Source organism: Aristolochia californica, unplaced genomic scaffold, assembly GCF_029961685.1.
Source record: "Aristolochia californica isolate CCGP_79_NKW_82.1479 unplaced genomic scaffold, dmAriCali1.0.hap1 SCAF_12, whole genome shotgun sequence".
NCBI lineage: Eukaryota > Viridiplantae > Streptophyta > Magnoliopsida > Piperales > Aristolochiaceae > Aristolochia > Aristolochia californica.
This window is the reverse complement of record NW_027181793.1, coordinates 21,137,547-21,165,250: the sequence shown is the minus strand read 5'-3', so window position 1 is coordinate 21,165,250 and position 27,704 is coordinate 21,137,547. Positions and strand designations below refer to the sequence as shown.

At 35.5% G+C, this 27,704-nt stretch overlaps 1 protein-coding gene and 1 pseudogene across 1 annotated transcript; one reads left to right on the top strand and one right to left on the bottom strand.

Moving 5' to 3' along the window:
• Window positions 1-304: 304 nt before the first annotated feature.
• LOC137946692 (LEAF RUST 10 DISEASE-RESISTANCE LOCUS RECEPTOR-LIKE PROTEIN KINASE-like 2.4) lies at window positions 305-2,426 on the bottom strand (annotated as a pseudogene).
• Window positions 2,427-8,909: 6,483 nt separating this feature from the next.
• On the top strand, window positions 8,910-11,225 carry LOC137946691 (probable receptor-like protein kinase At5g20050). Its single transcript, XM_068793012.1, has 3 exons — window positions 8,910-9,687; window positions 9,775-9,828; window positions 10,048-11,225. Exons 1-3 carry the CDS (start codon window positions 8,910-8,912, stop codon window positions 11,223-11,225), a joined length of 2,010 nt encoding a protein of 669 aa, XP_068649113.1.
• Window positions 11,226-27,704: the final 16,479 nt, after the last annotated feature.

Here is a 27,704-nt window from a genome sequence, read left to right as displayed (position 1 = left end):
GCAGTAAATGTATTAGGCAAATTCTAAGAGATAATTCATTTTCTCTCTCAACATTTCTAGTGCACTATTTGGGGTCTAAAAGAAAATTCTTTTCCTCAAGTATTTCTTGAAGATCACAGACTTCTGATTGTTGCAGATATTAAATATTATTTGGAAGACATTATTTAAATTGATATTGTTTGTTGTGAGGTGTAATTATTACAAATGCTAGACGCTGAAAATGCAAATCCTCTTTATACAAGAAATCCATTTGATCTTTTACTTTACATGCAAACAAATGGTTGCAATCACTTGTCGGCCTACAATAAATTTTCCATTATTGCTGAGTTGCAACGTTTAAATACTTACTCTGAGATGGTGAGAGCAAAAAGATGCCTCACAAGTCGAACTTTTAGGTCACTCATTCAAATCTTCACAGCCATGGGAGTGCTTACAGCCTTTCATCTTCGGCACTGACCTGGAAACTTGAAGCCCTAGCTGTGGAGTAATAGGTTGGGAAACCCTCCCCATTGAACTCGTCTGGAAATGGGTCAGGGGGTATTTGAATTTCACTATTTCCTTCAAGCATCTGAATCACTTTTCTCATGGGGGGTCGGTTTGTGGCAATGTGTTGAATGCACCAAAGACCCACCATGCACATCTTTTTCAGGATCTCCTCTTCTCCTTCTTCTCCTTCTCCTTCTCCTTCTCTTTGTTCTTCTATTTGTCCTTCATTTTCCACTGTTTCAATTGCACTCACTTCCTGAATCATAGTTTTCGCTTTTGGATCATGTATCCCTGCCTTCTTGAATACCCAATCTGGAAAATTAGCTCGGCTAGTGTCTTCCTCAGTCAAATCACTGTTCTTCCTTCTTCTAGCCATTTCTAAAAGAAGCATCCCATAGCTATACACATCAGACTTGTCTGTTATCTGTCCGTAGGCCTGTGTCCAAATCTCCGGTGCAGCATACCCTGGTGTCCCTTGAGCATGCGACAATGATAAATGGCTGTGATCTTTATCGATAAGTCGAGCCAGTCCGAAGTCTGCCACTTTGGCTGTCAAGTTGGAATCGATTAAAACGTTATGAGGCTTAATATCTAAATGTAAGATCTTGTTTCTGCATCCTTCATGCAAGTACAATATCCCCCTAGCAGTCTCCACTGCTATATTATACATTTGTCGGGAGGTGAGACTCAACGCATCTTCTTTGCCTTCTTCTTGATCTTCTGATCCCTTCTTATCAAAGATATATTTATCCAAAGAACCCTTTTCTATGAATTCATAAACCAATGCTCTATTATTGTCTTGGGCACAATAACCGAGTAGAGCCACCAAATGTTGATGGTGAACTGTCCCAACAGTTGCAACTTCATTCATGAACTGCTTCTCTTTCTGCTCCGATCGCTTCAAGAGCTTGACTGCAACAGCTCCAGTTCCTTCAATGAACCCTTTGTAGACACTCCCAAATCCTCCTTCCCCAAGCTTTGTGGAGAAATTGGAAGTGAACTTCTTTATTTGAGAGTAAGAGTACCTTGTAGGTGAAATCCCATCAATCAACTTTTCATCGTCGTTTTTGCTTTCTCCTTTCCTCCGGATCACACACAAGATCACTATTGTTGCAGCTGCAACCAGAACTACTACTGATGCAGAAGCAATTATAGCTGCACAAAGGATTCATACCATCAGAGCAGTTCAACCGATGTGCGCTCGAAGCACAGAAGCACACGAACTCCCTCCCAGGGCTCGTCCCACACCACCCCCCAGTAGTCTCACAACTCTTGCAAGACGTCGACCTTGTGTACCGAATCTTGAATCCCTCAGTCGTAAGGAAGCTTCTCAAATCTCTAATGGTGCTCACATTAACCTTCTCCCTTGTGTCAACCAGGAAGTTCTCACACTCAGCGTAGTTATTGAACTCGCTACTGTAAAAACAGATGTTATTGTTACCCGTACTGCTCCCCTTGCACTCCAAGCAGGAACTCGGCTGGAGACTGCCCGCCGGGGCCGAGCTGGGTCGCTGCGTGCAGTTGAGGTGGAGCCCTATCTTGTACTCTTTAGCAAGGGTGAAGAGCGTTGGGTCCGTGACGAAGTTCTTCCTGGTTATGTGTCCACAGCGGAATAATGACTCGAAGGCGACCGGGATTGTGATCCCAACTGCGTCGACGCTGAGATTGCCTAGGAAGCGGCAGGGTTCTGCTAGAGGAACGATTTTGCTGTAGAGGACGACGTAGTCGTTGTTGACACAGGTGATTTGCAGGTCGGGGTGGGCGCAGAAGCTTGAGAGGGAAAAAGGGTAGCGAAGGGAGACGTTGCCGCAGGAGGAAGAGCCGCAGAGGTTGTAGTAGTAGGCGGGGTCTGTGCTTGTTGGTACTACCTGTGACTGGCTCAATGAGAAGGAGAGAGTTACGAAGAAACTTGTGAAGAGGAAGAGGAATGGAGTTTCCATGGTGGGTGCGTATCAATTGATTGCGTGATTCCAATGTTGGAACCTCTACAGAGTGGGGAAAAAAGAAAATGGGTAGGCAGCTGGGAACGAATAATCCGAGTTGTTTGGATCCATTTATTCCTCAAACCAAGCACTAAATGAGTCAACCGGCCTGAAAGATATTAAAATTTTTTTGCCAACTCTTTGATTTTTCAATGTTCCTTCTGGAGTAACTCTTACGGCACCGCAAGTCGCAAAGTCGGACACGACCAAGTCTACAAATGAAAAGAAAATGACAAGTTATGGTCGAATCGTCCCAACGTAAATGAAAGAGAAGGAATCGACCTGCAAGACTGAGTAAAGTCTTATGGAAGAAGCAGGAAGATAAGCGACACAAAGTGGGACCCCGTCAAGTAGAGCCCTTAAATTCTTTTGCAACTGTTGTAGGTGAAGACGCATATGGCAACGGTCCAGTATTCATATGAGACCATGTGCATCGAGCATCAGAGACCTCATTTGACTTCATAAGGCTTAAAACTCGCAGTCGTTGGAAAGCTTAAAAATAATGAAATCGGGTAAATTTTTAGGATAACATGAATACATGTCTATGATAGAGTTCAGGTAGACAAACTCATCCAGCTAAGTTGTTAATTGGAGGTTCCCATAGTATAGCATTTGGGTTCTTAAAGACTCGAAGTTATCTCACAAGGTAACTAATAGAACAATTTTTTGAATTGTTTGAATATTTTTATCATTGAATTTTTCATCGAGTCATTTTAAGGTGAGCTAAAGGGTAGTTTTCCCTAGCTTTGGGGTCTTTCCAAATTTATGAATTATTATTTTCCATATATCTATGACAAAAGAACATTTTTTTAAAGATGTGGATGCCCCTCTTAAGAGGAAAGTCAGCATATGGGATTCTTTCTGATAAAGATAAAGGATGGTTATCAATGGTCATGACACATCAATTTCCTTTGATGAACTACATGAAAAAATCATCAAAAAGGAACTATCACTATGTGTGGATCAAGCTCACTCATCTCCACCTCCAACTTCTACAAATTCAGCCAATTCTCGCTCTAATTTTGGCAAGTCATACACAACGGCAACCTAGGGCATCCTCCTACCACCCCTGCCAACTCCTGCCTCAAGTCTCACCAACATTATCACTCTAGATGGTCGATCTCAGCCTCGACCCTACTTAGGTCCTTACATGTGGTGTCGTGAAAAGGACACATTGTTCCATAGTGTCCTGGCTTTTGTCAGTTGCACCCGTTCTTGCCAACGCCCCAGACTCCTCGCCAACCTCCTCATTCGCAACCTCGCCCTTCATCATCATGGCAACCACAAGCACATCTTGCAACCACCAAGTCTCTTAATAGTTGTACATGCTTATGGATAATGAAATATCACACCATGTTACCATTGACTTGAGTAATCTCTCTATTCACACTCATGACGGCACTGATAATACTGTGGTGATGGTACGGGTTTCTCTGTTACTCATACTGGTTACAAATCTTTCTCTACACCCTAATGTAAATTTTCCTTAAAAATGTTTTTCGTGTTCCTACCATGCAAAAGAATCTTATTTCTATTTCTCAGTTTTGTAAATTTAATCATACTTCAATTGAATTTTTACCTACTTTTTTTCGTGTGAAGGATCTTTACACTGGGGAATCACTTTTGTAGGGTCGAACTAAGGATGGTGTGTACGAATGACCGTTGTCCTCAATCCTGTCTTCATCGATCATCGCCTTTTCAATGTTAAGACCATTTCGTCTACATGACATCATTGCTTAGGTCATCTATCATCTACAATTCTCAGGCACATCATGACTTTTCACTTAGATTTATCGTATTCTTTGAATTTTAATTTTAATTACAATTATTGTCAATGCAATAAGATTCACAAATTACCATTCTCACACTACTCGTTTTGTCTCTTCTTCCCCTCTTATTATTTTCTTGGATGTATGGACATCTCTTATTTCTTCTACTGATGATTTCAAATATTATGTAATTTTTATTGATCACTTTGGAAAGTGTATCTGATTTTACCATTCTCAAATGGAAAATGCATATGTTTCATACATTTGTCCGGTTTAAATTTGTTGTTGAAAACTTCCTTGGTAAACATATTAAAACACTCTATTTTGATAATCGGGGGAAATATAAAAAAATTTCTCTTTTCTAGCTACCAATGACATTTCTCATCCAACGTCCCCTCAACATACCCTTAAACTCAAAAGGGTATTCTGAATGACGACATCATCATATTATCGAAATAGGTATGTCTTTTCTTTCTCATGCATTCATACCTCTATCTTACTGGTCATATATTTTATCTATTGTTGTCTATCTCATCAACCGTCTACCTACTCCCACTCTGTGTTCCTCTCCATGTATCATTCTTGGGTACTCTACCACTCAAAGTGCCTATTTATGTCTTGAACTCACTACCTCTAATATATTATGCATCACGTCATGTTAAATTCGTAAAGTTTATCTTCCCCTTCACTACTCTTCAGTCTCACCTCAATCGCCTTCATCTAACACACTCTCCCACTGATGTTCTTCTGTGTCCTTACTTTTGGTTACCACCACATCAACCACAACTTCGATCTTTGCGCCCTCTGCAAGCTCCATTCAAGACCTCGCACCTAACACCACTCCAACACTTAACCCTACTCAAAAACCTCCCTCATCGGCCGACCACACCCATCATTCCTACTTGCTTCCCCCCTTCCCCGGGTTATAGTCACCCGACCAAAGAATAACATTTACAAGCCCATCCAAAAATTAAACCCCACTGATCCCAAACGGTGTCAGGCTATGTCTGATGAGTATGATGTTCTTGTTCGGAATAGGACATGAGAAGTTGTTCCCTTGGTTCCCTCGCATAATTTGGTTGCTTACAAATGGATTTTTTGTACTAAATATCTATCTAATGGATCTATTGACAGGTACAAGGTTCACTTAGTTGCCAAAGGGTTTCACCAACACTCTGGGGTTGATTATCATGAAACCTTTAGTCTTGTTATTAAGCCTACCACTATTCACATTGTTCTTAGGTTTGTCGTCAGTCATGGTTGGTCGCTTCGGCAACTTGATGTTGATAATGCATTTCTCCAAGGTACTTTGTCTGAGACAATTTTTATGACACAACCACCGGGCTTCATTGATCGTGACCATCCCCACCAAGTCTGCAAAATTTGCAAGCTTATCTACGGTCTCAAACAAACTTCACGTGGTTGGTATCATGAGTTGTACCAGTTTCTTATCACCTTTGGCTTCACCAAATCTCATGCAAACTCCTCTCTATTTATCTTTCACACAGGTACTGATATGTTGTATATTTTGGTCTATGTAGATTACATCATTATTATAGGAGACAATGATCAAGCTATGGAAACGTTCATCAACCTTCTCGCTCAAAAAATTTCACTCAAGAATCTTGGCTCCTTGACTTACTTTCTTGGAATTGAAGTTGTTCCCCTTTCTCAAAGATTACTTATGTCTCAACGTCAGTATATTTGTGATCTCCTTGCTCACACACGCATGACAAAAGCAAAGCCTATAACTACGCCTCTTACCACGGTATCTACACTCACACTTCAGTCTGGCATGACACTCTTTGATCCATCTGAATATCGGATTGTAGTTGGTAATCTCCAATACTTGTCTCTTACATGCCCTGACATTCTTATGTGATGAATAAGTTGTCTCAGTTTTTGCATCACCCTACTACTGACCACTGGGATGTTGTCATGCGATTGTTGCACTATCTTTGTGGGACTTTGGATCATGGTATTGTCATACGTCAATAATCTTTTTTGTCTCTCCATGTGTTCTCTGATGCAGACTGGGCAAGAAACAATGATGATTTCACTTCCATAGGTGCCTATGTTGTTTTACCTAGGCCGTAATCCTATTTGGAGTTCTAAGAAACAACGGACTATGGCCCGCTCGTCTATTGAAGCAAAATATCGCTTTGTTGCAATCACTGCAGTTGAGATCCATTGGACCTACTATCTTCTCATTGAACTTGGGGTTTTTCTTCCACAACAACCAATGTTGTATTTTGATAATGTCGATGTTATAAATTTATTCTCTAATCCAGTATTTTACTCTCACATGAGACATGTAGCTTTGGATACCACTTCATTCGAGAACAAGTTCAGAGTGGTAGATCTCACCAAACCACTTTCGCATAACATGCTTCATCCTCTTGAAGACTAAGATTGGACTCTCCTCTCGGAGATCCATCTTGCGGGGGCATGATAGAGATAAAGGATAAATGATACGTATTCTATTGTAACACCAATACTCAAGGATAACTCTTATCCTCATTGTAATGTTTATCTTCTCTTTGGTTTAATCTCACCATAATCTATAAATTGAGCTTGTCTCCATCAATGTAAACACGAAATATTTTCTTCTCTACACTTTCTATTCTTCCTCGGAGAAGAAACTCCATAAAAAGAATTTATATTTTTGGAGATATTTGAGTTTCCATATAAATTTTTTTGAAATAATTAAATTAAAAATATTATTTAAATAAATATATAAATAAATAAATTTTAACTAAATATAATAAATGAGTAAATAAATAAGTATGAACTAAGTATATAAATAGTTAAATAATTGTTTATTATAACTAATTTTTTGGTTAAATGGCATTCTTAGAGTTGAATAATTATATGTCAGTTAATTTTTATAAAAAAATAACCCTAGCCTAGTTACATTTTTTTTATATATTTGTTAGTTTTGATAAGTTCAATAGGAAATTTTTTTACTCAGTGGCATTCTTAGGTGTCCCGCAAAAACCCTCTAATAACCTACCTTCCCGTGAAACTCGCCCTCCCTATCCGAAACCATTGCTTCCTTGGTTGACAAAAAAATACTATTGAATTCTGGTTCACAAAAGACCAAACTCCTGATTTTGTTTTCTTATTATCCTAGTGAAGAGAGAGTGGTTTCGTTCTTCCCTTAGAGAGCTAGTCTCTTCTCCTCTCTTGCAGCTACAAGAAATTTTACTTTTCTTAGTGAATTTTTTGCCGAGAAAAGAATTCTCAACAAAATTTTTTGTCAAGAATAACCTACAAAAAAATTAATTGTCAAAAAATGAATTTCACGGACAATAATTAACCATTTCTCAGTGAAATTATTTTTCCAATAATATTTTTCTTAGTGAAATTATTTCATAGAATAGTTTGAATTAGTTAAAAAAATTTCAAAATAAATTCTTGGTGAAATAATTTTATTTTTAAAATATTTTAATTTTTATGAAATTAAAAAATTATCAGTGAAATTATTTCTTCGAGAATAGTTTTATGGTGAAATAATTTTTTTGAGAATAGTTTTTAAGACTACATAATTTCACCAAGAATAGTTTTTTGGCAAAATTGTTTTACCAAGAATAGATTTTACGGTGAAGAAATTTCTCCAAGAATATTTTTTTTATGTTTGTATAAATTTATAAAAATTTTTTCTAAATTGTTTAATGTATTTAATAAAAATATAATAAAATTTTGAATAAAATGAATTTTTAATATTTATATGATTGAATAAATACAAAATAAGTACAAAAATTACAAATAATGATATTCAAAAATAATACTAAAAGTCTAAAAAATTTTAAAATTTTTTTTGTTATGATGAAGGACCAAGGTTGGAGGAAATAGAACTGGCTGGGAACTGTGAAGATGATCCAAAATTATAGGAAAGAGTCACTATTACACGAGAAGCTAACAAGCTCATTGTATGAGTCATCTGGGCTTCAATCCTACACACCCGCACTATAGGTGGTGCCAAAGTTGATTCCCACAACCTTTCCTTTAGAGGTCCAAACCAAGTCCACCAACCCATTTCTACTTAGCTATGACTCTCTTAGCAATCCCAATGGTTGAGATTTTATTTTGGGTGTAATTTAATTATAATTGAATTCTACTTGTTTAATATTAATATAAATAACATTAATACACTTCCGTACGTGGTTACAATTATTGCAATCAAATAAATAAATATAAAAAAATATTGTTCAGACTTAACATAATTCTTTGGCCTCTACATTAATGGAAGTCAGCAACGATGGCTTTTCCTTTTCCTGTTCCCCTACGCTTCAGTGACAGTGACCACACCAGTCTCCGCGTTCGTAACCGTGCTGAAACCAAGTTATCTTACTAATCTCTATCCATGATCATGAATTTTCCGCGTTACAAAAGTCATCGTCCCAGACTGAACGTTACGTAAAGGATTCGCAGAACCTTGTGCCTTAACCGGCTGTAGCAGCAACCTTTGTTCCTCATATTTTCTTGTCTAAAACTTGGGTCACATCTTCTTATTCCAAAATCCACCCCATTATCTTGACTTTGTTACTTTCTCTCTCTCTCTCTCTCTCTCTCTCTCTGCGCAACGACCATTGTTCTCCTCCATGTTACAAATCCTTTGTTCTGTTCCATGTTACAGGGGCCATAACAGTAGATTTGTTTGCGTATCACCATGATAAGTGGAGAGAAGTGGAACAAGCATGTCCTGATTACCTTCGTCTTTTTTAGCTGTCTATACAGCACCCAATCATCAAAAAGCCCTTCATATTACTACGAACAATGTGCCTCTTCGGTCTGCGGCAACTCCCTCATTCAATTCCCAATCGGCCTAAAACCCCTTTGTCACGGCGCTTACATCTCTACTTCATGCGAGAACGATTCGGTGTATATAACCCAGGACGAAGGTCCGAGGGCCAAGTACAAGGTCCTGGACACCATGAACTCCACCGTTTATGCTCGAGGATATTTCATGCTGGTGGATACCTCCCTTTTGGGGTGTGCCCCTATCCCTCCGTTCTTGGATCAAGACTCGCACAGGAGGTTCACGTCTGGCCACTTATTTATGAGCTCTGATTACAAGACCGGGACGTTCTTTAACTGTAGTCAAGCGCCGAGGGCCGACATGTTGGCCAGGCTGAGTGAGGCACCGTGCCCGGAGTGTGGTAATACCAGCAATCTGTGCTACTTCTATGACGGCTACATGGATCAGATACCCAACTGCCAGCCCTTTTGGGTCTCCATACCAAATAGTCTGGTGAACAATTTTACTGGGGTTGGGAATTTGAGGACAAAGCTTCAGGAGGGGTTTAAGGTTCAGTGGGTGAGTCCCTGTGGGGTGGAATGCATGAGCAACACCGGAGGAAGATGTGGGTTTGTGGATGAAAACAGAAATAAGGGTGACGAGGTGTGTTTTTGTAACTCTACCGTGCATAGGACAAGCTGCTCCGACGGTAAGTTGTTTTATTAACAATTTCTTGATTTTCTGCGGAGAGATTTATTCTAAATTAGTAATAATTAGATATTGTTGTTTCCTGCAGGGATAATTATCTCACAAGCCGGTGGTAAATCAAATAAAAAAATCATGATTGCAGGTAAGACCATTTACTGAGATTAAGATATGGTGCTGAGTTCCTGAGTTCTATAAGCAGTTCTGGTTGACTCCAAATATCTGTTTAGAATTATAATGGGGGAAGAATTTTTAATCAGTGCATGCTGCCAGCAGACAAAAGGATAGAAGACGAAGTTCAGAAGTAGATTGCGAATGTTGTGACTGAATTCTGTTTTCTTTTTTTCTCTTTTACTCTTTGCAGGTCTTGGAATTGGAATAGCAATTGTTGTCTCGGGCGTATGTTATGCTTATGTTAGAAGACGCAAGCAGATGAGGAAGAAAGTTGAACTGAGAGGTCAGGACGAACAAGCATTAAGAAGATACTTGGACAACAAAAATGTCCCAGCTTCCATGGAGACATTCTTGGAAAACTACGCCTATGGAATGCCCGGTAGGTTCTCCTACAAGCAAATCAAGAAGTACACTAACAATTTCACTGACAAGCTTGGTCAGGGCGGCTTTGGATCAGTCTTCAAAGCCACCCTTCCTAATGGTTTCACTGTGGCAGTAAAGCTTCTTGACGAGACTGAACAGAGTGAAACCCAGTTCCTCAATGAGGTCCGAACGGTTGGGCAAATTCACCACAACAATCTTGTTAGGCTTCTGGGATTTTGTTTCCAGCAATCAAAGAGAGCTCTTGTTTATGAGTTCATGGAAAATGGTTCCTTAGAGAAGTACATTCATCGAAAGAACAAACCACCCTTAGAGAGGCTAAGTTGGAGCCAGCTTCATGATATTGCTCTGGGAACAGCTAGAGGGATTGCATATCTCCATGAAGAATGTCGAAGCCGGATATTACATTGTGATATCAAGCCTCATAACATCCTACTTGACAGAAAATTTCAGCCAAAGGTTTCAGATTTTGGATTGGCTCAGTTGATGAATAGGGAACATAGCCATGTGACAGTCTCAGGTGGCAGGGGAACTCCAGGTTATGCTCCACCTGAGATGTGGTGGAAAAACTATGGAGGCATCACAGAGAAATCTGATGTTTATAGTTTTGGTATGGTTCTATTGGAAATGGTTGGGGGAAGAAGGAACTTTGATGCAGATGCAAGCAAGGCTAGTGAGATGTACTTCCCAGAGTGGGTCTACAGGCACCATGTGCTGCACAATGGCAGTGGAAGTCCCAGCAGCAATGACAGCAACAGCAGCAGCGGCAGGAGATCTGCAGGTTCAAAATGGCAGATGTGTGAGGGGGAGGAAGAGGAAAGGATAGCAAGAAAGATGGAGCTTGTGGGTTTGTGGTGTATTCAGTTTTCACCCGCTAAACGGCCTGGTATGAGAAAAGTAGTTGAGATGTTGGAGGGGATTGCAGTGATTGAAGCACCACCTGTTCCATTTGATGCTACAGTGTCGCAGCTGGGAAGACCAATGTAGAAAACATAAGCAGGATTCTGCATGTTTAGCAGATGATGCCTTAATCCCATGGCGACAAAGAACACTCATGTTCTCTCTGTGTGCCAGATATTTTCTCCTGTAATTGAAGCACGGATTCTGGACTTTCATTAGGTTTACATTATATTGTGTGCCCGATCTTGTTAGTGACGATGAGGGAAAGTTAAGGGAATTTGAATTCACTATTACTTACCAAAAATCATGATTGTACGCCCAACGAATGAAAGTGAAATCTGAGGGTTCACCCTCTTAATCCACTCGCCGCTAGTCCTCAAAGCCTTCCTCCCAATGCTCCTCGCTCTCAACTCCTCAACCGGCCTCTCTTCCTCTCAACGTCCAATCTTTGTCTCTGCCACATCTTCTACTTTCTCCAGCTCTCGTCCCTCACCCTTCTTCTTCGTCTCCTGTGTTCATCCTCTCAACGCCCTAAAGCCTAAACCGACGACATCATCAATTCCTTCTCAGCCTCTCTCAAAGCCGAATTTCATAAACTTATTAAATTAGTGAATTAAATTAATATTTTAATTTTAATTTGTAATTATTTTATTAAATTAGACTAAACTAAAATCCTCTTATTTATTAATAAAACCATCTTATAAAATTTTAATATATCAATATATTTATATAATGAAATATCCTATTTATTTATTTATATAAATTTATGACTTTTATATTATATTAAATTACTAGTTTAAGAGTGATAATTTAGATATTGTAAAATTAAGAATTTGATCACGTATCTAGACATTATAAAAATAAATATTTTTTGTTTTAAGTATTTTATTTTTATAACTAATTAAATTAATATTTTTTGTTTTAAGTATTTTATTTTTATAACTAATTAAATTAATATTTTTTTATTTTAATTTGTAATTATTTTATTAATAAAAAATCTTTCAAAATATTTTTATATAATAAATACCCTATACTATATTAAATTACTAATTTAAGAGTGATAATTTAGATATTGTAAAATTAAGAATTTGATTAAGTATTTAGACGTTATAAAAGTAAACATGTTTGTTTTGGTATATTATTTTTCATATTTAATTAAATTAATATTTTGTTTTTAATATTAAAATTACTTATTTTATTTTATTAATTGAAAAGTTAAATAAAACTATCTTAATAAGGCTGAATCTATCAACGTATTTTATTAATAAACTCCTTCAATTTTTACCATAGTTTTCATTGTGCACATTAATGCAAAAAAAAACTTTACACTGCACTTTATATTGTACACCTTAACATAAAAAAGTAATTCACTTTCACTACATCATTTACCATTTACTTTCACTTTCCATTACACTTTGAAAATGCACTAACCCCCCTTATTCAACTAAATGAAAATTTGAAGTTCATCTTCATCTCCCACTTCAAATTCATTTCATTCATCTACATGAAATTCATATTCAAACTTGGTGTTAGTGCGGACGAGTTTATGTACACTAGAAAACAATTTCTAGTGTTAGTTCCCTAACATGAGAAAAATATAAAAAAAAAAAAAAATTATTACATTGTAACAGTATACTTAATTAAAATATAATAGTTAAACCCCAAATTAGGAAAAACAAACATGATTACTACACAAATAAGTAATTTAATATATAATTAAAATATATTAATATAATAATCAATTAAATTAGATATTACATTATTTAATGATAACAGTTTACTGTACATTAATATAGTAATTACGTGAGCCAATTAACTTTGCATATGATTAATTATAAAAAATAAATAAATAATGTTAAAAATAGCAAAAACGAATGTAATAAGTTCAATTATTAATTTATTAATAACATATGACATACTTTAACTTAAAAAGGAATGATTAAACAGGAAAAATTGATCAAAATCAAAACTTTAACACACTATATATTTTTTACGTATTATTAATTAATAATATGTTTACGTTAAATTTAAAACCATTGATTTTATTAATTAAAAAAGGGGTAATTAAACCAAAATAATTTATCAAATGCTTGATTTAAAATTATTTTAATTATCACTATTAAATCACTAATATAATACAATAATTAAAAATAAATATAATGAATAAAAAAATTATTTTAGTAATAACACAAGATGTATTTTTACATGGTATTAATTAATAATATATTTACACAAAATTTAAATTAATTAATTGATCAAATGCATATTGTAACTATATATTATTTACCAGAATTAAATATCTAGTTTAATATAGTAAAAAATTAATAAAAATAATAAATAAATAAATAAATATACAACTTTATTAATAACCTAAAGAAGATTATTCTAATAACGAGTTCGTGCCTTTAATATTGAAATCATCAAGTTACAAGTTTAGTACACAACAATCATATAAAATAAAAATATTAACCATACTAATAAGTCTTGCAACGTCATAATTCAAAAATCATCATTAATACATAACAATCTTCCCAAAGAAGATAGTGTACCTAAAACGCATTACAAATATTTTCTTGCATAATATTTAAGCCACCAGACCCGCTCTTCCACTGTCATCTCTGTAAACTTGACCTTCTTACTTGGCATATTCAACCATTTAGGAGCGCAATACTTCACGTCGTCCTACAGGTCCGGGATTTCTCTGAGGGCTTTGACCCAATCTCTTTCGACATCGCCCTCTTTAGGGTTCATAACATCATTCAATGTCTGAGCGATACGGTTAACTGCATCAATGAATCTACCAGTGTCATTAGTGGACACATCGTTTCTCTTTCTACGGTGACTTGAAGATAACGGGTTACATCTTTGAGATTGCTCAGCTAACTACATCGACATCCTCGAGCTCATCCATTAGGACAGGATCCGACTCATGGAGGAGTTCATTGCCCAGATCTACAAGAGTTATACTAGTTGTTCCCATGGTTATTGAGTTTCCCACTACTAAAACCAATTTGTCGTAAAGGGGGCAGCCTTCACGTCTATACTTTTCAGCATCTCTATTCTCTTACAAGAATAAAACATCTTTTAGACGTCTTGGAATAATGTTTTAGTAATGCGGAAAATATACAAAATATTTTACAATACATCATGATTTACTGACCTTTATGTAGTCTTGCCATACAGAAAGACATGCAATAGGTCGTTGTGTGCTTGCATCCCAACCGAACCCACTAGTGTTGAGACAACTCGTTACTGTTTGGTATGTTTTCTCCCATGATCTTGTTCGATTCTTGATATGCTCAATAGTTTTTTTTATTTATTGACTGCATCATCATTGAACTTATTGACACATTCCATATATACCTCATGCTTCCAAACCCTATTGGGTAACTTGTTCCCTATATTGACCTACTCGACCAAGAGAACGAGCATTTTGTTGTCCTCTTCGAAGGTCCAAATGTCATATGATCAAGCGATTGGTTGTCGTCTTACAACTATTTATAATCTAAATCCGAGATGGACCTCATGGAAAAAACTTTATCAGACAACCATTACCCGTCACAGAAACACAAACCACAAAAAAATAAAATACCATGTGGTGGATATTTATAAAACTCGAATCTTCTCACCACATGGCAAACACATTCCATAGTACTTCAAAATTTTACAATAACATTCTAAAACATTTCAAAATTAATCAAACTATTTTCATTGCAAATGCACTAAACAATGCAAAAACACACACATCAAGTGCAAATCCACCGAACACCCCTAGTAGTGCCCCATATGACTTCGCAGTCACTACAAATTGTACCTCGTCAGTGATGGGGGTCGGGTTTCGTTGGCAAATGGACACCCGTGTAGGTAACTCAGCTTTATTTGAACTACACCCCAAACTCTAAACCCTAATTGAGAACCCTAAAAAAATTAAAAAGAACCATAAACCCTAAACCCTAATTCCATAAATAAAAGCCCCAAACCCTAAACCCTAAACCCTATCACCCCAAAATCGAGAACCCTAAATTTTTTTAAAAAACCCTAACCTTAAATCCAGAACCTAAACCCTAAACCCTAGACCTTAAAACCCCTAAAAGCCCCAAATCCTAAACCCTAAAACCTATTAACCCAAAACTGAGAACCCTAGTTCTTTTTTTTTTTTAAAAACCCTCACCCAAAATCCAAAACCTAAACCCTAAACCCTAGACCTTAAAAACCCTAAAAGCCCCAAACCCTAAACCATATCACCCCAAAAACCGAGAACCCTAAATTTTTTTTTTAAAAAAAACCTAAACCCTAAAAGTAAACCATAAACCCTATACCCTTAAATACCAAGCACTAAACACTAAATACACTAAACCCTAACCCTAATCTTGAAATTAAACCCTATAAAGACAAAATTAAACCATAAATACCATAAACCCTAACCCTAAATCCCATAATTATGCAACAATTAATAAAAATTACACGCAAAAATTAAAATTAAATAAAATACCACACTAAATTAATCAGAAAAAATTAGGGTTTAGGCTTTCCTTATGAAATTTGGGGAAAACTGAAGCCCAAGGGTGAAATCATAGCCGAATGGGGTTATCGAAGCCAAATCAAAGTAGAATAGAATAAATTGAAATGTCAAAAATTGAAGAAAATCGAAATTGAAATGGGGTAAAATCCAACGAAATCGAGAGGCATTTTGGGGGGAAAAATAGTAGCAACAGGGAGAAGGGAGTGGGAGGCAGAGAGGGAGAAGAGAGGGAGGTCGAGAGGGATAAGAGAGAGGGAGAAGCGAGTGGGAGGCCGAGAGGGAGAGCAAGTGCGAGGGTGAGAGAGCGAGGCTGAGAGGACATACGCAGCGAGAGGGAGAAGGGAAAGGGAGGGCAGAGAGGGAGAAGGGAGAAGCGAGAGGGAGAAGGGAGAAGGGAGATGGAGGCGAGAGAGATAGGAAAAAAATTTGGAGGAAGAAGAGACGAAATAAGGAGGAGACCGAGAGAGGGAGGGTGCAGGAGCGAGACTGGAAAAAAAAATCGACTAGGGTTTGAAGCACCGTGCCCGCTTTATCCGAATGATTAGCAATATACTGCAAAATCCAGATTCCTGAAATTAAATTGTGGAGATGATATTCGGGTTCATCTGATTCATCAACATAAATCGGATGTTGGTGCTCCACTAACAACGTCAAGAGATTAATTGAGTAATGCGGCTGAAGTTCATCTCCTACCTCAAGTAGACAAACCCCCACTTAGTCTACATCTCAAAATTTTGAAATCCCCAATGAAGCTGGTCACACCCTTATTAGTTTCTCCTGTAAAGCAAACCATCTGATTTTGCTTTGCTGATCAGTCCCTCGTCTATTTAGTGAATTTGATTTACCAATGTGCAAGAGAAAAGAAAGCTTAATTAAACTTTCTTGAGAGCTGTTACAATGAACATACAAGTGGAAAATTTTGAGTTCCAAAAGCCATCTTTTTACAAATCAATAAGAACGTGAAATTACACTACCAAAAGATAATCACAAGAATCCATTTTGGTCTATGATGGGTTATCAACCATGTCATGGCAAGATATTCTTGTCTATGCTCCACTTCTTTGGTTTGTAAAAGCTAGCTTTTAAATAACAAGAGACGTCTAGCCTTTTCTACAACCATTGCAATGGCTAGGAGATATTGCACTCTACCAAGATTAAGATTTCTGCATCATTTTGGCTTTGGCGAAAATAATTCCAGCCAAAAGACCTGCAAAAATTAAGTGAATCCCAAATTGCATAAGTTTTTAAAAATCTTGAGCTGGGATTTATGAGAGTGGAGTATACATACCGAAAGGACATGATTGTTAACTTAGTGTCAACTCCCATCTGTATTTTGATGAATCCCAAATTTATGAGAGCAGAGCAAACATCTTAACACGTTCAAACATAGATGATCATTTGTGTTTGAACCATGTTTTCATTATTGAATGTCTAGTATTGCAGGTACCCATGGATAATCTACCAAATAGGGAAAAAAATATGTATTTGTATTGCAACTTACACAATTGTACTTGCCTTTGTCAGTTTATACTTAAATGATCATAATAGGCGAGTACAATGTTCTTATGGTATGGGTGGTCCATGATATTTAAAGAAAGTATTAGAAAGATCGCCTATTAAATTTTGAAAAGTGTATACGATGAATCAAATTATTTTTCTCAAGTTGGCTGGAATCTTGAAAAATAGAGGACTTTGATTTGATACAAGGACAATATCTGTGGAAGACCAAATTGCATATTTTTATCTCAATGTTGGTCAACAACAATCATACAGTGTTACCTCAAATATCTTTGAAATATCAAATTGGACCATTAGTTCGTATTTTAATAAGGTGTTAGATGCTATTGTCAAACTACAATCTGATTACATCAAGCGAGCTTCAAGACGTACTCATTCAAAAATTTTGAACAATGATATCTATTATCCTTACTTTAAGGTATAAAGTCGTTTGATGAATAATTTTTAGTTAATAAGAAATATATATTTGTATTAATAAAAAAATATTAGGATTGTATTGGTGTCATCGATGGTACTCAAATTAAAGTACATACTCCGTTTGACCAGCAAGCAAGATTCTAGAACATGTACGTTTGACATGCAATTCACTTATATACTTGCTGGATGGGAGGGATCAATAGCTAATTTACGTGTATTGAAGTCATCATTAACCAGGCGAGATAAATTTTGTGTTCCTGAAGGTATATATGACTTCTCTCTCTAGTTTATTTTAATGATAGATGTATATTTTATTATAGGCAAATATTATTTGGTAGATGCTGGATACACAAATCTTTCAGGGTTTTTGGCTCCGTATCGAGGGCCATGTTATCACTTGCAAGAATTTGGAGATAATACTCCTACAGATGAAAGAGAATTATTTAATCGAAGACACTCATCTTTACAGAATACTATCGAGTGTACATTTGGGGCTTTAAAAGCTCGTTTCAAGATATTAAAATATGTTCCTCCTTTTGATTTTGATGTCCAATTAAAAATTGTGATTGTTTGTTGTATATTGCATAAATATATAGGTATGGAGGATTACATGGATTTATTTGAAGATGAAGAACATGATTCAAGTGATGATTCTGCTAAAGAACATTGTGAAGATAACAATGCAAATGAAGACGAAGATAGTGATAGTGGTGATTATTTTGAGGATGATGTGGACACTCAAAGAAGTACTCAGAGGGAGTCTACAATACAATTTGCAAGAGCATCGTATTTTCAAGATGTATTAGCAATTCAGATGTGGCAAAATTATTGACTATTATGTTTTAATGAAATTAAATATTTTTTATTGTATTTTGTATGTACAGTTGTAGGTTTTTATATTAAATATTAGATTGAGTTATATTTGTGTTATTTTTTATTTTTATTACTTTTTTGTTTACGTAGTTCGTTGGATAATGAATAGTTTAAGAGTGAGAATTTAAACACTTTTAATATAATAATTGCATTACGTTTTTTATATTATAAAAGTAAGTATTTGTATAATTATTTTACTTTTTATATATTTAGATAATAAATTAATATTATTTTGATATTACTAATAGACTAACTTTATATAACAAAATATCCTTTCTATATAACTATTTCATATTTAGATATTAAAAAATTAAACTTTGATTACAATTTTAATATTATAAAAGTAAACATCTGTTTAATTATAATATTTAATATATTTAATTAATTAACTAATTTTAATTTAACTTTCTAAAAGTCAGATCTATCAAAATATTTTATTAATAAATAATCTCTCTGCACTTTACACTATACTTTCCATTGTGCACACTAACACAAACAAGTACTTTACATTGCACTTTACATAGTGCACACTGACACAAACAAATACTTTACATTGCACTTTCCATTGCACACATCAACACAAACAAGTGATTCACTTTCACTTTCACATTCACTTTCACTTTCCCTAGCACTTACAAAGTGGACTAACCCTTCCTAAATTCATTGGGTTTCTTTCCATTGTAGCCATCAACACTCTTGTTGCAACCACATGTAAAAGAATTGTATGCAATTACCAAATACAACCTCAAGCAAAGTGTTTAATGATAATGTAAAAAATAAGTTTTGAGAAGAAAATGAGAGAAAAGAGGATGAAAATAGAGAAAAATGGAGAAGAAGAGTGTGTTGAGTTTTAGCATTCATTAGGGCCTCAAATTGTCCCTCTCTTATATATTTATATTCACTTATGTTACTTGTGTCATATTATAGGAATGCTCCTTATGAGTCAATAACCCATATCTTACAAATTACCCATCATAACAATATGAAAACTGGACCGTATTCTTCTAACAATCATCCAAACTTACTGACACTTCTAAAAACTCATATCGACTAGGTAAAATAATCAAAATATCCCCTCCTTTAATTTTTAACATTCCCCCTCAAGCCAAAGTGTATATTTCTGGCAACCCTAACCAGTGATAAAACATCCAAAACTCACACCACAAGGCTGGGAATAACAACTTCCTTCATCATCACAACTTCTTGAATAAAGTGGCAATCAACTTAAATAAGTTTAGTTTGTTCATGAAGCACAGGATTGCAATCAATGAAATTGCCCGTTTGATTGCCCCAAGTTAATTTTTCTCGATCTCATGGTGGGTTGGTTGGTGGGAATGTGTTGAATGCACCAAAGACCCACCATACACTTTTTTTTTTTTCTGTATCTCCTCTTCTCCTTCTCCTTCTCCTTCTCCTTCTTCTTCTCCTTCTCCTTCTCCTTCTCCTTCTCCTTCTCCTTTTCCATCTCCATCTCCTTCTTCTTCTATTTGTCCTTCATTTACCATTGTTGCAATTGCACTCACTTCCTGAACCATAGTTTTCGCTTTTGGATCACGTATCCCAGCCTTCTTGAATACCCAATCTAGAAAATTAGCTCGGCTAGTATTTTCCTCCCTCGAATCATTGTACTTCCTTCTTCCTGTCATTTCTAAAAGAAGCATCCCAAGCTATACACATCAGACTTGTCTGTTACTGGTCCATAGGCTTTTGTCCAAATCTCTGGTGCAACATATCTTGGTGTCCCTTGAGCATGTGTGAATGATAAATGGTTGTCATCTTAATCGATAAGTTGAGCCAGTCCAAAGTCTGCCACTTTGGTTTTCAAATTGGAATCGATTAAAATGTTATGAGGCTTAATATCTAAATGTAAGATCTTGTTTATGCATCCTTCATTCAAGTACAATATCCCCCTAGCAGTCTCCACTGCTATGTTATACATTTGTCGGCTGGTGAGACTGAACGCATCTTCTTTGCCTTCGTTTTGACCTTCTGATCCCTTCTTACCATAGATATATTTATCCAAAGAACCCTTTTCTATGAATTCATAAACCAATGCTCTAGTATTGTCTTGGGCACAATAACCGACCAGACCCACCAAATGTTGATGGTGAATTGTCCCAACAGTTGCAACTTCATTCATGAACTACTCTTTCTGCTCCAATCACTTCAAGAGCTTGACTAAAACAACTCCAGTTCCTTCAATGAACCCTTTGTAGACATTCCCAAATCCTCATTCCCCTTGCTTTGTGGGGAAATTGGGAGTGAACGTCTTTATTTGAGTGTAAGAGTACCTTGTAGATGAAAACCCATCAATCAACCTTTCATCGTCGTTTTTGCTTTCACCTTTCCTCAGGATCACACACAAGATCACTGTTATTGCAGCCGCAACCAGAACTGCTACTGATGCAGAAATAAAAATAACTACACATGGTGTGAAGGGAGCTTATCATCAAATTTAATTTTCCGCTGGAAATAGCTTGCCAAAGTCAGAAGTCATATGAAGAGTGATCTTGTGAGATCAAATTTACTATCCTCTTTTAAAGTTTACTTGATTATAGGGACTATTTTATAAGTTAAACCAATTGAAAATTTATTAATTATTGAAGGGTATAATTGTCCTTGTATCACGAAGGGAAGACTTCCATTCATCAATGATAGAATAGATATTAAACATAGACTAATTACGGTATCAAATTAATCAGTCCTTGTTATGAAACCTTATTTAGTTGTCCTAACACAGAGGGAGAAGTGTGAAAGTCACACTTTGGGACTGGAAGTCACGATATATTGACTGTTGTTTTATTAAGGACAGAATTTCCTACTCCCAGTGATTTTCCAATTTCACAAGGAGAAATTCCTGCATTTTTGCTCTTTACCTCTACTAAAAAAAGGGGAAAAAAAGGAAGAATTTTTACCAACAAAAATGTGACATTCACCGAGAGAAATTCATTCATTTTTGCGCTTCTTCGCTATAGGGAAAACGGAGAAGGAAAAGGAGAAAAAAAATGGATAAAGTGAGGGATGACAAGAAAGAAAAAATAAACATATGAGAAGAAGAATAAAAGGTCCGAAAGGAAAATGAAATAATGTAAAGAGAAAAAAAGGAGAAGAAGCAGAAGAAGGAATAGAAGGGAAAAAAAGAAAAAAAGGAAGATTTTTTACCAAAGAAAATGGAAAATTCATTAGGAGATTCCTGCTCCCAACTAATTTCTCAATTTCTCTTGGAAAAATTCCTTCATTTTTTTCTCTTCTCTTCTACAGGGAAAAAGAAGAAGAAAGAAAAAGAGGGAAAAAGAGAAAAAGGAGGAAATAAGGGAAGAGTTTTTCCCACTGAAAATGGGATATTTGCTAGGAGAGAATACTAGGAGAGGGTTTTCTCTTCTAGCGAATTTCCCAAGAGAATTTCCTGTATTTTTTCTCTTCTCCTCTAAAGGGAAAAAACAATAAGATGAAAAAACAGGAGAAAAAAAAGGAGAAAAGGAGAAGGAGGAAAAGAAGGGAAAAGGAAAAATAGGAGGAGAAGAAAAAAGAAAGAAAGAAAAAATTAAAAAGAGAAAAAATGAAAAGTGTGAAGAAAGAAGGAGAGGAAGGAAAAAAATAAAAGGATAAAAAAAGGAGAAGAAAGAAAAAGGAAAGTGAAAAGAATTTCCCAAATTTGTTGGGAAAGTTGTTTTACCTACTTCTTTGTCATTTTTTATTTAGCATCTAATATATATTTAAATAATTATATCTAAAAGAACCTTTGTAGTGAATTTACTATTTCGTTGAGAAAATTCTCCAAAAACTCATTCTCGTTGGATTTTAGGCTACAACTCGAATGCATGATGCCGAAATGACTAGTAATAGTTAGTTAGTTATATAATGGTGAAATTGTTCCCGAGACTATCCGTCATAATGTGAGAGTTGGCCATGCTCGAAATCGTTACCTTAATCGTAATATAGGAATGCTAAAGAAAGGGCGAGTTACTAAAGTTGGCCATGTTGTCCCTTCCCTCCAATTAAATGTCATTTTTCTTCAAATTTTTTTAAATTTTTTGGAATTTTTTAAATTTTCAACTTTCCCAACAAATTTAAATATTTACTGCGAGTAGTCTCAACCAATTGTCCAAATTCACTAGGTGAAAAGTTTTGCGAGAACAAGAAAATTTTCAGGGAACCTCTCACTCAAAAAAGTTTAGAATTCGTTGGCAAAAGTTGCACTGCCAACAAATTAATTTCGCCTCACCTAGAGAATTTGGAAATTCTCTAGGATAGGACTTTCTTCCAACTTATTAAATTTCACTGGCGTGTTTTTTTGTTGGCAGAAATAGATTTTTTTGTAGTGTTTATTAAGGAATATATATTCCACGAAAAATTTCCATATGCAGTATATGTATTAGGCAAATTCTGAAAGATAATTCATTTTCTCTCTCAACATTTCTAGTGCACTATTTGGGGTGTAAAAGAAAATTCTTTTTCCTCGAAGGAGAGCTTTTAGTCCCAACAACTAGGGGTGGCATCAAACCGAGCCGACCTCCAACATACATTTATAACTTTTCAAAAAATACATATCAAATAAAGTATATATAAAATTATGCATGCATTTTACATAAAATTGGGCATACATTTTACATAAAATTGGTCATGGCCACTACTTAAAATTGGGCATAAGGGTGGCAATGAATCGAGTCGAGCCCGAACTTTCCTATGTTTGAGCCGAGCTTGATTTAAATATTTCGAACTCAAGTTCGAGTCAACCATAGCCTCGAACCTAAAATTATAAACGAGCTCAAGCCTAATAATTTTAAAAAGAGTTCGAGCTTCAACGTACATTTAATACTATGTATAAAACATATATCAAATAAATTATATATAATATTATGCATACATTTAAAAAAAAGAATGATAGTGGATGTTCGGGATTTAATCTCGATAATGGATTAGAATGCACCAATATTAATCTTTTTTACCCAAATGTTGTCTAGCTTATTTTGTAATTTCTGAATCTGGTCATAAATTTACTATGGCATCCTTAGTGCCCTTGGTTGAAATTTTATATTCTAGGAAAAACTAGAAATATTTTTCCTAGGATACATATTTCATAAAAACTTTAAATAAAATCCTATTAGTATTAGTGACTTACTAGAAAATTACAAAAAATATTTTAAAATTTTCTTAGGAAAGTTAAATGGATGTCTTATTGCCTCTTCCAGGGAAATAAAAAAAATTAATAATCAATCTAATATATTACCATACTTAACAATAAATTTTTAATCAAATAAAATGTTAAATACAAAATTGCTATGAAAATTGCCTCATGCTAAAAGTATTACAGCATCAACTATCAAATACTTATTCAAAATTTTCTATAAGGCTTTCTAGCCCATCTTGGCAAATTAGAAAAATGTTTCCAAAAAAAATGAGGCACTAATAGTCCCTAGAAATGTATTTCTACTAAAAATGTTTTTCTACATTTCTTGAAAAACCACTAATATGGCTCTATTTTTAATAAATTTTTATTACCAATACTACAAATAATTTTGTATGTCATGAAGGTCAATTAAATTGAAAGGGTATTCTAGATGAGTCTTATTTACTTAACAATCCATATTAATAACTGAGTCCATTTCCTTTACCTATTGCTCCCTGCTTTCATCAGGTTTCGACCTTTCAACCTCACAAGTCACAATGACATGAAATACACTATAAGTTGTGAACTATATAAACTTTTAAACTGAGAACAAGATTTAAGTACAATGATTTAATAACATGGCTCAATTGTACAAGAAAATATTAAAAAATATTTCTCCTGTATAATTTTTTTTATAAAATAGTTTATATTTATTTTCCTCAATTTTCACTTTAATTATATTTTTAATTCATTTTAAAATTTTAAATATATATTTTAATCTTTTCCCTCACTCTTCTCCTCTTCTTGCTATTTTTTATTTTTCCTTTTGTCCTTCAACTCCTATTTATTTTTCTTTTCCTTTTTCCTTCTCGTCCATCTTTTTCATTTTCCTTTTTTCCTTTTTTTTCTTTATATTTTTAGAAAATATTTTATATTTATTTTCCTCATTTTTCACTTTAATTATAATTTTAATTCATTTTAAAATTTTAAATATAAATTTTAATTTTTAATTTTTTCCTTCACTCCTCCTTTTTCCTACTATTTGTGTCCTTTTTCCTTTTGTCTTACAACTCTTATTTATTTTTCTTTTCATTTTCTCTCTCCTCCTTTTTTTCATTTTCCTTTTTTACTTTTTTTCCTTCCCTTATTTTTTCTTTGTTTTTATAAAATATTTATAATTATTTCCTCAATTTTCACATTAATTACAATTTTAATTCATTTAAATTTTTTAAATATATATATATATATATTAAATTCATCTGGCCTGAAAGATAATAAAAAAAAAGCATTTGCTCACTCCATTTTTTAAATGTTCCTTGTGGAGTAACTCTTACGTGTGTCAAAGTTCAACTTGACCAAACGACTTGTATAAGTCAATAAAGCAATAGAAAAAGGTAAAAACACAGAGTGATGTTTTCTTTTCTTTTACTTGACCAAACTGAAAGGTTACAAATGAAAGAAATTGATGTAAATGAAAGCGAAAAAGGAACCAACCTGGTGCAGCTCATCTACATGAACTTCATCTTTGCACTTGGTGTTAGTATTGACGACTTCATGTGTACTGGAAAATAGTTTCTAGTGTTAGCACCCCAACATGAGAAAAATATAAAAAAATTAGAGAATCCCTAAACCCTTACAGTACACTTAATTACAACATAATCTTTAAACCCAAAATTAGGTAAAACAACCATTATTACTACATGAATAAGTTATTTAATGTATAATTAAAATATATTAATATATTTATTAATTGAATTAGATATTTTATTGTGCATTAATTTGGGGAAAACCAAAGCCGAAGGGTGAAATTGAAGCCGAATTGGTGAAATCGAAGCCGAAGGGTGAAATCGATGCCGAATCGAAGTAGAAATTAAGAAATTGAAGCCCAAATGTCAAAATCAAAGAAAATCAAAACCGAAATAGGGGAAATCGAACGAAATTGGAAGGTATTTTGGGGGAAAAGAGAATAGCGAGAGGGAGAAGGGAGTGAGAGGCCGAAGGGGAGAAGAGAGGGAGAAGAGAGAGAGCAGAGAGGGAGGTCGTGAGGGATAAGAGAGAGGGATAAGCGAGCAGGAGGTTCAGAGTGAGAGCGAGTCCAAGATGGAGAGAAGGACGTCGAAAGGACTTTCTCAGCGAGAGATGGAGGTCGTAGAAAGGGAGACCGGAGAGAAGCGGTGGAGATGAGAGAGGGAGCAGAGAGCTCGGGGTGCGGGAGATAAGGCGAAAAAAAATGAAATGAGAAGAGAGCATGAGAGGGTGTGCTGGAGAGGGGGGAAAAATAAAATCGTCGAGGGTTCGAACCTTGGCAATCATTTCATGTGGATGAAGGGCAAATATGGGCGGAAACCACATTCCGTCGCTTACGCCTTGGAGATGATTTTTGAAGTCATGTTAGTCATCTACATGACTTGAAGTCCGGCTCTCCACTAACGACCTCAGGAGATGAACTGAGTAATGTGGCTGAAGTTCATCTCTTGAGTCAAGTTGACTAACCACCCCCCCCCCCCCCCCCCCCCCCCCCCCCCCCTTAATTCTTTCGACATGAACATGATCTCTGATTTTATTCCTTTTTTTTACTTCAATCTACTCACAAGTTAACAGGCCTGAAAGATTTTAAAAAGAAAATTTTTTGCCAACTCTTTGATTTTTCCATGTTCGTTGTGGAGTAACCCTAACAGCACTGCTGACAGTCGTGTGTGTCAAGTCGAACATGACCAAGGCTAAAAATGAAATAAATTGACCAGTTATGGTCGAATCCTCGCAAAGTAAATGAAAGAGAAGAAGGAACCACCTAGCAAGACTAAGTGAAGTCCATGGAAGAGGCTGGAAGACAAGCGACATAAAGTAAGACCCCGTCCATTTGAGCCCTTAAATTCTTTTGCAACAGTTGTAGATGAAGACGCATAAGGCAGGCCTCGAGCATTAGAGATTGTGATCTGATGCGTCTACCCGAGGTTAAAATTGTAGGCCTCATTTGACTTCATAAAGCTTTAAAACTCACACTCGTTGGAAAGCTAAAAAATGATGAAATCGGGTAAATCTTGCGGATAACATGATAAAGATTATACATGTCTGAGAGAGGTTCCCATAGTATAACGTTTGGGCTTACCTTTTGTTTTTTAATAAAATTTACTTTCCATCTCTTGTATTTACCAACATATGTTTTATCTTAGATTCCAATAAGGCTTTCGACATGAACATGATCTCTGATTTTACTCCTTATTCTTACTTCAATCTGCTCACAAATTCCCAGTTCTTTCTTAAAGACTCCAATTCTCTCAGATGGTAATTGGTAGAACAATCTCTTCCGTTTCTGTTTCTTAACTTCAGAATGTAACAGAGACGTTAGAGAGAACCAGAGAGCAAAAGCGTCATTTTATTTTCCAATAGTGGTATCAGGGCTAGTCAAAATTCTTGTACGACACTTCTGTTGCCAATCTTAAGGCGAAGGATTTTTCGGCGAAAGGAATTCCAAAAACACAAACGACAACGTCTCTAGTTTTTTAGTAGAGGAAGAAGACGACCGGTCGGACCCGGTCCCGAATTCTTATTTTTCGGGTTTCTGCTCGACACGAGTTCATCAAAATCATTAAAATGACGGTTTCCGCGCGAACAACTTGTCCGGTTCTCAGTCAACCTGGCTCCAACTCGACTGGTTCAATTCAACTTGGAGAGTTGACTCAGGAATATTCTGGTGGCTCGTAGAAGCTCGTTCGACGTTCGATCGAGGTGATTTTGGCAGCGTTGGATTCGTATCACCGAGAGCTTCGATTTGATAAGGTATAAACTTTGAAACAAATTTTCAAATTTTTTTATTGAAAATGGCAAATAGTGTGACATCCTTCCAAGTTTTGACTCTCAACAACAATAATTACGACAATTAGAATATCAAGATGAAGATTCTTCTTGGAGCACACGATGTTTGAGACATCGTTGAAAAAGGCTTTAGCGAAGCCAAAAAGAGAAGATGCTTTTACACAAGAGCAAAAGACAACTTTGAAGGATTCAAGAAAGAGAGACAAGAAATCTCTCTACCTCATCTATCAAGCATTAGATGATGATGGTTTTGAAAAGATTTTGAGTACAACCTCCGCCAGAGAAACATGGGAGAAGTTACAAACCTCTT

Bases quoted from the DNA above. Each gene is read 5' to 3' on its own strand.
- LOC137946691 (XM_068793012.1), top strand. From the start codon at position 8,910: ATGATAAGTGGAGAGAAGTGGAACAAGCATGTCCTGATTACCTTCGTC. The intron at 9,688-9,774 runs GTAAGTTGTTTT...TGTTTCCTGCAG, and splicing joins TAGGACAAGCTGCTCCGACG to GGATAATTATCTCACAAGCC. The intron at 9,829-10,047 runs GTAAGACCATTT...TACTCTTTGCAG, and splicing joins TAAAAAAATCATGATTGCAG to GTCTTGGAATTGGAATAGCA.